The sequence below is a fragment of the Piliocolobus tephrosceles genome, chromosome 13, assembly GCF_002776525.5.
Source record: "Piliocolobus tephrosceles isolate RC106 chromosome 13, ASM277652v3, whole genome shotgun sequence".
Taxonomy (NCBI): Eukaryota; Metazoa; Chordata; class Mammalia; order Primates; family Cercopithecidae; genus Piliocolobus; species Piliocolobus tephrosceles.
The window spans coordinates 46,687,949-46,703,060 of NC_045446.1; the positions used below are offsets into that span (position 1 = coordinate 46,687,949).

At 36.5% G+C, this 15,112-nt stretch overlaps 1 protein-coding gene across 5 annotated transcripts in view; it reads right to left on the reverse strand.

Moving 5' to 3' along the window:
* Positions 1-15,112, reverse strand: part of OTOG (otogelin) — a 101,098-nt gene that overhangs the window by 18,832 nt on the left and 67,154 nt on the right. For all 5 annotated transcript variants that reach the window (XM_026454042.2, XM_026454041.1, XM_031933796.1 and 2 more), the window contains exon 39: positions 14,700-14,789. In XM_026454042.2, coding sequence (XP_026309827.1) covers positions 14,700-14,789 — 90 coding nt within the window. The remainder of the gene's footprint in view (positions 1-14,699; positions 14,790-15,112) is intronic.

The window sequence follows — 15,112 nt, forward strand, 5'->3', positions numbered from 1 at the left end:
ATAAATAAATTATGAAAAAAACTGAAACATTTCTTGAAACAAATGATAATGGAAACACAACATACCAAAACCTACAGGATACAGCAAAAGCAGTACTAAGAGGGAACTTTATAGCTATTAGTGCCTATATCAAAAAAGAAGAAAAACTTCAAATAAATAATGTAACAATGTATCTTAACTAAAAAAGCAAAAGCAAACCAAATCCAAAATTAGTAGAAGAAAAGAAATAATAAAGATCAGAACAGAAATAAATTTGAAATGAAAAAAATACAAAAGATCAATGAAACCAAAAGTTTGTTTGAAAAGATAAACAAAATTGACAAACCTTTAGCCTAACTAAGAAAAAAGAAAGAAGACTCTAATAAAATCAGAGATGAAAAAGGAGGCATCACAACTGATACTACAGAAATTCAAAGGATCATTAGCAACTACTATGAGCAGCTATATGCCAGTAGAAGAGAAAATCTAGAGGAAATGGATAAATTTCTAGACACATACAACCTACCAAGATTGAACCACAAAGAAATACAAAATCTGAAAACGCTAATAACAAGTAATGAGATAGAAACTGTAATAAAAAGTCTCCCAGTAAAAAAAAGTCTGGGATCCGATGGCTTCACTGCTGACTTCTACCAAATATTTGAAGAAGAGCTAATACCAATCCTACTCACACTATTCTGAAAAATAGAGGAGGAGGGAATACTCCCAAACTCATTCTATGAGGCCAGTGTTACCCTGATACAAAAACCAGACCAGCACATATAAAAAAAAAAAAGACTACAAGTCATTATTTCTGATAAATATTGATGCAAAAATCCTCAAAAAATACTAGCAAGATGAATTCAACAATTTATTAAAAAGATCATTAGTTGCGACCAAGTGGGATTCAACATATGCAAATCAGTCAAAGTGATACATCATATCAACAGAATAAAGGACAAAAAAACCATATGACCATTTCAAATGATACTGAAAATGCATTCAATAAAATTCAACATCCCTTCATAATAAAAATCCTAAAGAAAAACTGAGCATAAAAGGAACATACCTCAACATAATAAAAACCATATATGACAGAACCACAGCTAGTATCATATTGAATAGGGGAAAATGAAAAGCCTTTCCTCTAAGATCTGGAACACAACAAAGATGCCCACTTTCACCACTGTTATTCAACATAGTATCAGAAGTCCTACCTAGAGCAATCAGACAAGAGAAAGAAATAAACGACATCAAAATTTGAATGGAAGAAGTCTAATTATCCTGTTTGCAGATGACATAATCTTACATTTGGAAAAAAGCTAAAGATTCCACCAAAAAACTATTAGAACTGATTTTAAAATTCAGTAAAGTTTCAGATTACAAAATCAACATACAAAAATCAGTAACATTTCTGTATGCCAACAGTGAACAATCTGAAAAATAAATCAAAAAAGTAATCCCATTTACAATAGCCACAAGAAAAATTAAATTATCTAAGAATTAACTTAACTGAAGAAGTGAAAGAGCTTTACAATGAAGTTGATAAAACACTGCTGAAAGAAATTGAATAAGACACAAATGGAAAGATAGTCCATGCTCATGGATTAGAAGAATCAATGTTGTTAAAAAGTCCATATTACCCAAAGCAACCTACAGATTCAATGCAATCCTTATGGAAATATTAATGACATTCTTCACAGAAACAGAAAAAAACAACCCTAAAATATACATGGAACCATAAAAGACCCAGAATAGCAAAAGCTATTCTGAGCAAAATGAACAAAACTAGAAGAATCAGATTACCTGACTTGAAATTATACTACAAAGCTATAGCGACCAAAGCAGTATGGTACTGGCATAAAAATAGGCATATAGGTTGGGTGCAGTGGCTCATGCCTGTAATCGCAGCATTTTAGGAGGCCAAGGTGGGCAGATCACCTGAGGTCAGGAGTTTGAGACCAGCCTGGCCAACATGGTGAAACCCTGTCTCTTCTAAAAATACAAAAATTAGCCAGGTGTGATGGTGCACACTTGTAACCCCAGCTACTTGGCAGGCTGAGGCAGGAGAATCACCTGAACCTGGGAGACAGACGTGGCAGTGAGCCAAGATCTCCAGCCTGGGAGACAGAGTAAGACTCTGTCTGAAAAACAAAAACAAACAAACAAAGAAACAGACATAGAGACTAATGGAACAGAATACAGAACCCAGAAACAAATTCACACAACTTCAGTGAACTCATTTTTGGCAAAAGTGCTAAGAACATATATTGGGGAAAAGACAGTCTCTTCAATAAATGGCGCTGGGGAAACTGGATATCTGTACACAGAAGAACGAAACTAGACCCCTATCTCTCCCCATATACAAAAATCAAATCAAAATGGATTAAAGACTTAAATCTAAAACCTCAAACTATAAAACCACTACAAGAAAACATTGGGGAAACCCTCCAGGACACTGGTTTGGGCAAAAACTTCTTGAATAATACCCCACAAGCACAGGCAACCAAAGCAAAATGGACAAATGGGATCACATCAAGTTAAAAAGCTTCTGCACAGCAAAGAAAACAATCAACAAAATGAAGAGACAACCCATAGAATGGGAGAAAATATTAGCAAACTATCCATCTGATGAGGGATTAATAATTAGAATATGTAAGGCGCTCAAACAACTCTATAGGAAAAAATCTAATAATCTGATTTTAAAATGTGCAAAAAATTTGAAATAGACATTTCTCAAAAGAAAACATAATTGATGAACATCAATGCAAAAAATCCTCAATAAAATATTGGCAAACTGGATCCAGCAGCATATCAAAATCTTATCCACTACAATCAAGTAGGCTTTATCTCTAGGAGGCAATAGGAGGAGTTCAACATATACAAATCAATAAATGTGATTCACCACATAAACAGAACTAAAGACAAAAACCAATGATTATCTCAATAGGTGCAGAAAAGGCTTTTGGTAAAACTCAACACCTCTTCATATTTAAAACTCTCAATAAACTACATATTAAAGGAACATTTCTCAAAATAATAAGAGCCATCTATGACAAACCCATAGCCAACATCACACTGAATGGACAAAACCTGGAAGCATTCGCCCTGCAAACTGGCACAAGACAAGGATGCCCGCTCTCACCACTCCTATTCAACACAGTATTGGAAGTCCTGGCCACAGCAATCAGGCAAGAGAAAGAAATAAAGGACCTCCAAACAGGGAGAGAGGAAGTCAAACTATCTGTTTGCAGGTAACGTGATCTTATATCTAGAAAACCCCATAGTTCTAGCCCAGAAGCTCCTTCAGCTGATGAACAACTTAGCAAACTCTCAAGATACAAAATAAATGTACAGAAATCACTAGTATTCCTATACACCAACAATAGCCAAGCTGAGAGCCAAATCAGGAAGGCAATCCCATTCACAATTGCCACAAAAAAAGTACAATACCTAGGAATACAGCTAACCAGGGAGGTGAAAGATCTTTACAAGGAGAACTACAAAACATTGTTCAAAGAAATCAGAGGTGACACAAACAAAGAGAAAAACATTCCATGCTCATTGATAGGGAGAGTCAATATTGTTAAAATAGCCATACTGCCCAAAGCAATTTGTACATTCAATGCTCTTCCTATCAAACTACTGATGACATTCTTCACAGAACTAGAAAAAAAACTATTCTAAAATTCATATGTAACCAAAAATGAGCCCAAATAGCCAAGGCAATGCTAAGCAAAAAGAACAAAGCCGGAGGCAACATGCTACTCACTTCAAACTATACTTCATGGCTACAGTAACTAAAACAGCATAGCACTGGTACAAAAACAGATACACAGACCAATGGAACAGAATACAGAGCCCAGAAATAAGGCCACATACCTACAACTGTCTGATCTTCTACAAAGCCACCAAAAACAAGCAATAGGGAAAATACTCTCTATTCAATAAACGGTACTGGGATAAATGGCTAGCCACATGCAGAAGATTGAAATGAGACCCCTTCCTTACACCATATACAAAAATTAACTTAAGATAGATTAAAGACTTAAATGTAAAAGCCAAAACTAAAAACCATGGAAGATAACTTAGGCAATACCATTCTGGACACAGAAATGGCAAAGATTTCATGGCAACGATGCCAAAAGAAATTGCAACAAAAGCAAAAATTGACAAATGGGATCTAATTAAACTAAAGAGCTTCTGCACAGCAAAAGAAACTATCAACAGAGTAAACAGACAACCTACAGAATGGGAAAAATTTTTGCAAACTATACATCTGACAAAGGTCTTATATCCAGTATCTATAAGGAACTTAAACAAATTTACAAGAAAACAACAACAAGCAAACTACCCCAATAAAAACTGGGCAAAGGACACGAACAGACACTTCTCAAAAGAAGACTTACATTTAGCCAATAAGCATATGAAAAAAGCTCAACATCACTGATCATTAGAAAAATGCAAATCAAAACAGCAATAAGATACCATCTCACACCAGTCAGAATGACTGTTATTAAAAAGCCAAAAAATAACAGGTTCTAGCAAGGTTGTAGAGAAAAAGGAACACGTATACATTGTTGGTGAGAGTGCAAATTAGTTCAACCATTGTGGAAAATAGTGTGGTGATTCCTCAAAGACCTTAAACACAACTACCATTTGATCCAACAATCCCATTACTGGGTGTATACCCAGAGGAATATATATCACTCTATCATAAACACACCTGCACACATATGTTCATTGTAGCACTATTCACAATAGCAAAGACAGGGAATCAACCTAAATGTCCATCAATGGTAGACTGGATAAAGAAAATGTAGTATATACACACCACGGAATACTATGCAGCCATAAAAAAGAATGAGATCATGTCCTCTGCAGGAACATGGATGGAGTTGGAGGCCATTATCCTTAGCAAACTAACGCAGAAACAGAAAACCAAATGCCGCATGTTCTCACTGATAAGTGGGAACTAAATGATGAGAACACATGGAGACATAGAGGGAAACAACAGATACTGGGGCCTACTGGAGGGTGGCGGGTGGGAGGAAGGAGAGCACAAAAAAATAATTAATGAGTACTAGGCTTAATACCTCGATGACAAAATAATCTGTACAACAAACCCCTGCAATACGAGTTTATCTATATAAGAAATCTGCACATGTACCCCTGAACTTAAAAGTTATAAAATAAAATAAAAAATAAGACATCCAAATGGCAAACAGGCATATGAAAATGTTCCTAACATCATGGATCGTCAGAGAAATGCAAATCAAAACTATAATGAGAAATCATCTCACTCCAGTTAAAATGGCTTTTATCCAAGAGACAGGAAATAACAAATGTTGGTGAGGATGTGGAGAAAAGGGAACCCTCACACTTTTGGTGGGAATGTAAATTAGTACAACCACTATGGAGAACAGTTTGGAGGTTCCTCAAAAAACTAAAAATAGAGCTACCATATGATCCAGCAATCTGGGTATATACCCAAAAGAAAGGAAATCCATATATTGAAGTGATATCTGCACTCCCATGTTTGTTGCAGCACTGTTCATGATAGTTAAGATTTGGAAGCAACCTAAGTGTCCATCAGCAGATGAATGAATAAAGAAAATGTGGTACTTACATACAATGGAGTACTCTTCAGCGATAATAATAAGAGATTCTGCCATTTACAACAACATGGATGAAAATGGAGGTCATTATGTTGAATGAAATAAGCAGGCACAGAAGGACAAACCTAACATGTTCTCATTTATGTGTGGGATCTAAAAACCAAGGCAATTGAACTCATGGACATAGGAGAAGGGTAGTGGAGGGGTTGAGGGAGAGATGGGAATGATTAATGAGTAAAAAGAAAAATTATAAAGAATGAGTAAGACTTAGTGTTTGACAGCACAACAGGATGACTACAGTCAAAAATAATTTAATTATATATTTAAAAATAACTAAAAGATTATATAATTAGATTGTTTATAACACAAAGGATAAATGCTTGAGGGGATGGGTATCCCATTTTACATGATGTGATTATTACACATTGAATGTCTGTGTCAAAATCTCTTATGTACCCCATAAATATATATACCTACCATCTACCCATAGAAATTAAAAATTAAAAAGGATTAGACTGTTTTATGCAGCAAATTATGCAGCACATGAACTATTATGTAGAGGGAGCCTCAGCCCAGGAGTCACAAAGAAAACTTTGTGACCCTAGGAAAGCCCCTGGCTCTCCTAGCCTGAGCCTTCCTATTCATAGAGACAGGGATTAGGCTTCATGATCCATGAGCACTCTCTGAGTTCTGGGAGTAAACATACATATCTGAAGCTCAGAGAGGAGCCTCACCTGCATTCACAGGACTTGAAGTCCAAGCAAGGACAAAGAATAAAAGGTTAAAAACTAAGGACTTAGGCTTCCATTTCTGATGAAGATGGAGTAATAGGAACTAGATTTACTCTCTTGCCTTAAATGATCAAACAAATTGACTAAATATACAAAACAACAGTTTTCCAATGTGAATAGTTGGCAATGCAGGAGAGTGATCCCTGAAAACATAAATAAGTGAGGCAAGCCTTATTATTGCCAAAGGTTATTACTTAGAGAGTTTAGAGGCTGCAGTGCAGGGAGCAGGAACCCAGGCAGAGCCTGGTGGTTTCCTAGAGTTTAGAAGACAAGAGATGGATGTTCATAAAGGCCAAGGTAGCTAGAGTTTGCATGGCAGACAGAGAGACAGAAAGAGAGAGAGAGAGCTCTGAAGCTTTGCAGAATCCCCCTCCAACCCTGTCCTGACCCTGTCCTGAATTTTCAGCTGAATATTGATCAGCGTATGCAGGTGAGAAAACTACCTGAGACTAGAGAAAGAACCACCTGAAAGGAACAGACAGAAAAATCCACAGAGCTAGAACCACCTGAAAGGAACAGATAGAAAAAGCCACAGAGCTAACACAGGGCTGAGAATAGTTGGGGCTACCACCAGCTAGAATAGAAAAACCTCCTAATATGTAGAGTATAAGGTAGGTTATGCAGAAGGGTATTGCTTTAGTAGCAGGAAATTGGTATGTAGGATAAAGAATAAAATTATACTCAGAATAAAGGCTACTTTGGCTTTACCTAACAAAGCTTAAAGGCAAGCCTCAGAAAGATCAAACTGTTTCCAAGTAGCATAACTACTACAAAGCTGAAGAATATTTCCAAAAATAGAATGAAAGAATATCCAGCATCCAACAAGGCAAAACTCACAATGTCTGGAATTCAATTTAAAAAAATTGTCAGGCATGCAGGAAGCAGGAAAATACAACCTATAATGAAAGAAAACATCAATGACACACATGGTAGACAAGGAAATACAAACAATTATTTTTAAAATTGTTTTAACTATACATGCTCAAGAAACTAGAGGAAAACAGAAGAAGGTGAGATGTTCATGATATAAAAAGACCCAAATCAAACTTGTGCAGATGAAAAATATCATGTCTGAGATGAAAACCACTGAATGGAATTAATATGCTTAGACACTATAAATGAAAAGATTAATGAACTTAAAGATAGAGCAATAAATACTATCTGAAATGAAGCACAGACTAATAAAAGACCCAATAAAATGATGAACAGAGAGCATAAGTGATCTGTGGGTCAACTTCAAGTATCCTAATACAAATGTAATTGAAGTCCCCAAAAGAAAACTGAATTACCAGGCCTATCATAATCAAATTGCTTAGAAATAGTGTTAGAAGAAAAATCATAAAAGCAGCAAAAAGGGGTAGAAAAAACTAACATTATGTATGAAGGAACAAAGAATGACAGCAGATATCTTATCAGAAATAAGCAAGATAAAAGATAGTGGAACTTCATAACAGCACTATTCAAAATAACCAAAAATATAAAAACAGCTTAAATGTCCATAATAAATGAATGGATAAACAAACTGTGGTATATACATACAATGGAATATTATTCCAGCCATACAAATGAATGAAGCATTGATACATGCTTCAATGTGGACGAACCCCCAAAACATGGAGTTCAGTGAAAGAAGTCAGACACAAAAGGACAGATATTGTTTGACTCCACTTATATGAAATATTCAGAATATGTAGATCCAGAGATAAAAGGCAGATTGGCAGTTCATGGATTGTGAGGAGAGGTGAATAGGAAGAAACTGCTTAATGGGTATGGGGTTGCCTTTTGGGGTGATGAAAATGTTTTGGAGCTATACAGAGGCGATGATTGCACAATATTGTGAATGTACTAAATGCCATGGAATTGTTCACTTTAAAATGCTTAATTTTATGTTATGTCAATTTCTCCTCAATAAAAAAAAAAAAAGACAGGAGCAAAGTCTTGTAAAGTACTGAAAGAAAAAAATATCAGCCTATAATTCTATACCCAGTGAAAGTATTTCTTAAAAATGAAGGAAAGACCAAGACTTCTTCCGACACACAAAAGCTGAAAGAATTTATCACCAGTAGATCTGTACTACATGAGTGTTAAAGGAAGTCTTTCAAGCAGAAGAAAAATGATACCAGATGCAAATCTAGATTTACACAAAGGAATAAAAAGCAGAAAATGGTAAATACATGGGTAAATATAAACTTTCCTTGTTTTAAAAATCTCTTTAGAAGATAAATTAAATGCTTAAGGAAAAACAATAACAATTTACTGTGTAGTTTATAACAAATATAGAAGTAAATTTTATGACAATAACACAAAGTCTTGATGAAAGGAATTAGCAGTATACTGTTATAAAGTTCTTATGGTGTGTGTGATGCAATATAATATTATTTGTAGCTAGTCTGTGACAAAGTAAAATTATATACTATAATATCTAAAGCAACCATCAAAGGAGAAAAAAAATGTACAGACAATAATCCAACATTGGAGATGAAATGAAGTCATTAAAAACAATCCAAAGAAGGCAAAAAAAGGAAGAAGGAGGGAACAAAGAACAGATGTCACAAACAGAAAACAAATAGCAACAATATATAAACATCACCATGTTGAGGACCAAATTAAACATAAATGGTATAAACATCCCCAATTAAAAGGCAGAGATTGTCAGATTGGATCTTTAAAAACTGAAGGCTCAACTATTTACCCCCTGCAAAAATCCCACTTTTGTTTGTTTGTTTGTTTGTTTGTTTGTTTGTTTGTTGAGACAGGGCCTCACTCCTGTCACCCAGGCTGGAGTGCAATGGTGCAATCATGGCTCACTGCAGCCTCAACTTCCTGGGCCCAGGTGATTCTCCCACCTCAGCCTCCTGCATAGCTGGAACTACAGGCATGTGCCACCATGCTTGGATAATTTTTTAATATATATATTTTTAGTAGAGATTGTGTTTTGCCATATTGCCCAGGTTGGTCTCGAACTACTGGGCTCAAGCAATCCCTCGCTTCAATTTCCCAAAGTGAGATTATAGGCATGAGCCTACATGCCGGCCAAAAATTCCACTTTAAATAAAAAGCCACAAATAGGTTAAAGTAAAAGGATGAAAAAAGATACATCTTACATATACATATTAGGTATACGTGCTAACACCAATCAAAAGAAAGCCGGAGAAGCTATTACAGGCAAGTCAGACAAAGTGGAATTCAGAACAAAGACTTTTTACCAAGATAAAATGGCCATTTCCTAAGAAGAAAAGAGTTAATTCATCAAAAAGACATAACAATCCTGAATGTTATGCACCTAAATAACAGATTTCAATATAGGTGTGTAAAAACTGATAAAACTCCAAGGAGAAATAGACAAATAAACAATTATAGTCAGATATTTCAACGGTCTCTCAATAACTGGGAATAAACAGACAAAAAATTAGTAAGAATTTAGAAGACTTGAACAACACTATCAGCCAACTTGACCTAATTAACATTCATAGAACACTCCACCCAATAATAAAATACACATTTACTTGGAGTATATTCTTGGGCATAAAATAAATCTTACAAAATGTAAAAGAATTCAAGCTAGATAAATCATGTCTTATGAACACAATGAAATTAAATTAGAAATCTATAACAGAAAGGCATCTGAAAAATTATAAAATATTCGAAGATTAAATAAAACACTTAAAATAATTCATGGGTCAAATAAAAATCAAAAGGGATATTTAAAAGTATTTTGAACTGATTGAAAAAGAAAACACAGCATATCAAAACTTGTAGGATGCAGCTAAATCAATACCTACAGGGAAAATTGCAGCACTAAATGCTTATATTAGAAAAAGAGACTGAGCACGGTGGCTCACAACTGTAATCCCAACATTTTGGGAGGCCGAGGCAGTGGATCACGAGGTCAGGAGATTGAGACCATCCTGGCTAACACGGTGAAACCCCGTCTCTACTATAAATACAAAAAACTAGGTGGTGCCTGTAGTCCCAGCTACTCGGGAGGCTGAAGCAGGAGAATGGCGTGAACCTGGGAGGCAGAGCTTGAAGTAAGCCGAGACTGCACCACCACACTCCAGCCTGGGCAACAGAGTGAGACTCAGTCTCAAAAAAAAAAAAAAAAAAAAAGAAAGAAAAGAAAAAGAAGAAGAAATGTCTCAAATTAATGACATAGGCCTCTACCTTAACAAACTAGAAAAGAAGAGTAAATTAAACCTAAAGTAAGCAGAAAAAAAGGATATAATAAAGATAGCAGAAATCAATGAAATAGAAAACATAAAAATAATAGAGAAAACCAATAAAGCCATTCTTTGAGAAGGACAATAAGTTTGATAAGCCTCTAGCCAGGCTTGTCAGGGAAAAGAGGAAGACACAAATAACTAATGTCAGGAATTAGATATGGCACATAGATGCAGATCCTACAGAAATTAAAAGTATAGCAAGAATATATGATGAACAACTTAATGTTTATAAATTTGACAACTTGGATGAAATGGACAAATTCTGTGAAAGATGCAAACTACCCAAACTTACCAAAGAAGAAATATATAACCAATATAGCTCTACATCTACTAAAGAAATTGAACGTGTGTTTTAAAAATCTCCCCAGAGAAAAATCCAGGCTCAGATGGCTTCACTGTTGAATTCTACCAAATGTTTAAGGAATAAATATCACCAAGTCTACATATATTTTCCGGAAACTTAAAAAGGGGAGAATACTTTCCAACTCATTATATGAGGCCAGTATTACTCTGCTACCAATAGTAAACTATCATATTACAAGAAAAGAAAATTTAGACTAATACCCATCATAAGGATACAACAATGTATAAAAAGGATAATATAACAAATGAAGTTAATTTCAGGAAGGCAAGCCTGGGTTAACATACAAAAATCAATGTAATTCATCAAATTAATAATCTGAAAAAGAAAAACAATGTGATTATCCAAATAGGTGTGAAAAAAAGCATTTGACAAAATTCAACATCTACTCCTGGTAATAAAAAACTCTCAGAAAACTAGGAATAAAAGAAAATGTTCTTAACCTGATGAAGGACATCTGTGAAAAGCCTACAACTAACATCATGCCTTACAGTGAAAGACTGAATGCCTTCTCCCTAAGATCAGACAAGGATGACTGCTCTCAACCTTTCTTATTCAGCATCACACTAGAGGTCCTAGCCAGTGCAACAGGCGAGAGAAAATAAATTAAAAGCATACTCATTGTAAAGGAAGAAATAAAACTGTCTCTATTTGGAGACGACATAATTGCCTATGTAGAAAAACCCAAAGAATATAAGAACTAATGACTGAGCTTAGTAACATTGCAAGATACAAGCTCAATGTGCAAAAATAAGTTGTATTTGCATTAGTAATCAGCAGTTGGAAAGAAAAACAAAAACAACAGAATTACTTACAATAGCACCAAAAAATATAAACTATTTAGGAATAAGTCTATCAAAGTATGTGTAGGATCCTCACACTGAAAACTACAAAATACAAATAAAAAAATCAAAGAAGCCATAAAAAAATAGAGATGAACCATGTTCATGGACTGGAAGACTCACCAATGTTAAGAATTATTCTTCTCCCAAATAATCTATATATTGAATGAAACTCAAAATCCCAGGAAGACATTTGGTAGAAATAAAAAAGCTGATTCTAAATTTCTATGAAAAGTTAAAGGAATTAGAATAGCTAGGCCAGGCGCAGTGGCTCACACCTGTAATCCCAGCACTTCAGGAGGCTGAAGCAAGAGGATGCTTTGAGGCCAGGAATTTGAGACCAGCCTGGGCAACATAGTGAGACCCCATCTCTATACAAAATTTAAAAATTAGCTAGCCATGGTGGCATACACTTGTTGTCCTCTACTTGGGAGACTGAGGTACGGGGATTACTGAGCCCAGGAGGTCGAGGCTACAGTGAGCTATCATTGCACCACTGTACTCTAGTCTAGATGATAGGGCAGGACCCTATCTCTAAAAAAAAAAGATGAACCAATACCACCTAATTTTAAGGTTTAATAATAAGTAAGGATAATCAAGACAGTGTAGCATCAGTGAAAGGATAGATTAATAGGACAAAATAAAAAGTATATAAATAATCCCAAACATTAATTTTCTTTTTTATGAGGCAGAGTTTCACTCTTGTTACCCAGGCTGGAGTACAATGGTGCAATCTCAGCTCACTGCAACCTCTGCCTCCCGAGTTCAACTGATTTTCCTGCCTCAGCCTCCTGAGTAGCTGGGATTATAGGCGCGTGCCACCACGCCCAGCTTATTTTGTATTTTTAGTACAGACGGGGTTTCTCCATGTTGATCAGGCTGGTCTCGAACTCCCGACCTCATGATCTGCCCACCTCAGCCTACCAAAGTGCTGAGATTACAGGTATGAGCCACCAACTGGTTTTTAAATAAAGGTTCAAAGACAGTTCAATGGAGACAGAATAGTCTCTTCAAAAAATGGTGCTGGAAAAATTTAGTATTCACATTTGAAAAATGTATCTCAACTCATACTTTGCACCATTTACAAAAATTAACCTTAAACGCAACATACACATAAAAGTAATACCTAAAACTATAAAACTTCTAGAAGAAAACATAAGAGAGATTCTGTGTGACTTTGGGCCAGGTTCATTAGGTACAGCACCAGTATCATGATTCATAAAAGCAAAACTGATAAACTGGACACCATCAAAATAAAAAACCTTTGGTCTTTTGAAAGACACTAATAGGTGAATAGAAAAACACTGGAAAATTAGATTTATATCTGATAAAGGGCTCATATCCAAAATATACAGGAGAAGTTCTCAAAACTCAATACAATAACATGATCTTTAAAATGTGCAAAAGACTTGACCAGATACTTCACCAAAGAGCATATACCATGGAAAATAAACCCATGGAAAGATGCTCAACATCTTCAGTAAGCAGAAAAATGCAAATTAAAACCAAAATGAGGTTCTATTTGACACTTATTAGAATGGCTAAACAAATAAACAAGCATAAACCACCAAGTGCTGGCAAGGCTGCAAAGCTCCTGGAGCTCTCACCCATTGCTGATGGCAATGCTAAGTACCTGCTCTGGAATACAGTTTGGCAAGTATTGAAAAGCTAAATACGTCCTTCCTGTTCAACCCAGCAATCTACTCCTGGGGGCTTTATCTACACAAAACCTGTATGTAAATGTTTACAGCCACTTTTTTTGTTATTGTCCCAAACTGGAAACAACTCAAATATCTTTCAACTGGTTAATGGATAAACTATAGTACATCCATAAAATGGAATACTATTCATCAATAAAAAGGATTAATCTACTGATCTGTGCAACAATGTGGATGAATGTCACCATATACTCTGGTCAATTTATACGACATTCCGGAAAAGGCATAGCTATAGGGGCAGCAGACAATGGTTGTCAGCAGGTGGGGGAGGGGTTCACAACAAAGAGGCAGGAGGTAGTGTTTGGGATGATAAAACTGTTCTATATCATGGTTGCAGGTGGTGGTTACCTGACTGTGAGTGCTTGTTACAACTTGTAGAATTGTATACTAAATAGGGTAAATTTTACTGCGCATACATTATATGTTAATTTTTTAATGGAAAAATTTTATAAACTAAGAAATGAAACTCAGGGAGTTTTCTGTTCAAGCCTCCATCCCATGGGAAACCTACTGTCTGAAACCCCGTTCCTAAGAGTGCCACAAATGTGCCGCACCCTGTGTTCAAGGGCAGATTCCAAAAGGAAGGCTGCAGATTGAGGCTCAGGAGTTGGGAAAAGAGTTACAACTTTGGGACCTGAGGAGGAGATAGATCAGTTCCCCTTGCCCACCTGTTGGGAGGAGCAAAGGTGGGACCTCTGAAGAGGACGCCCGCATGGGGGTGGGCTGTTGTCGGATACTCCGGCCTCCTTGACAGAGGTGGACTTAGTAAGGCCAATGAAGCTTAAATTCGGGGCTCCTCACTTCTTGATAGGGGCCCTGGTAGTAATGTGTTCATGTGGCCATAGGTTTTTGTAAAGATTGCAAAAGTGAGATATTTTAGCCACAAATATTTAAACCCACTGTCTCTTACCTTTCCAACTTTTTCTCTGTCACAACAATATCCCATCCCTCCTGGTATACTTCCTCCCCTGACATTGGAGTGGCCACAAGCATTCTAATTACAATCACTTCCAAATATACCTAATTTTGCATTATTTTTTAAAAAAGGTCCCCTCCCCACCCCTGCCCAGAATCATGACTCAGCCTCACAGCCCCTCCACCCCTGGATGCCCTGCCCCTCAGCTGACTGTGGCCCTGCCCTGGAGGCTGGCTGTTTGATGCACTCACCTTTCGGTTGAAGCGATCAATAGTGACCTGATGGGCCAAGTGAGTCACATTCAACATCACCAGACAGAATGGGGGCCAGTTCAGCTGCCCCTGCAGAGAGAACCCAGCCCTCATCAACCTGGAGCCCTGTCCTCTGCCCCACTCCAAGTGAGTGGGCACAGCAAATGTGAGTACAGTCTCCCCCAACTGCCCCCTGCACTATGCCAGGGGCTCCCATCAGACTGGGCAGATGGTGCCCAGGATCCCATGGAAAAGTTCTGGCTCCATTTGACTTCATGCAAGTCCAGACCAAAACAGAAAAAAGGAAGGAAGGAAGGGAGGGAGGGAGGGAGGAAGGGTGGGCAGGGAGGGAAAGAAGAAAGAAAGAAAGAAAAGAAAGAAAGAAAAGAAAGAAAGAAAGAAAAGAAAAGAAA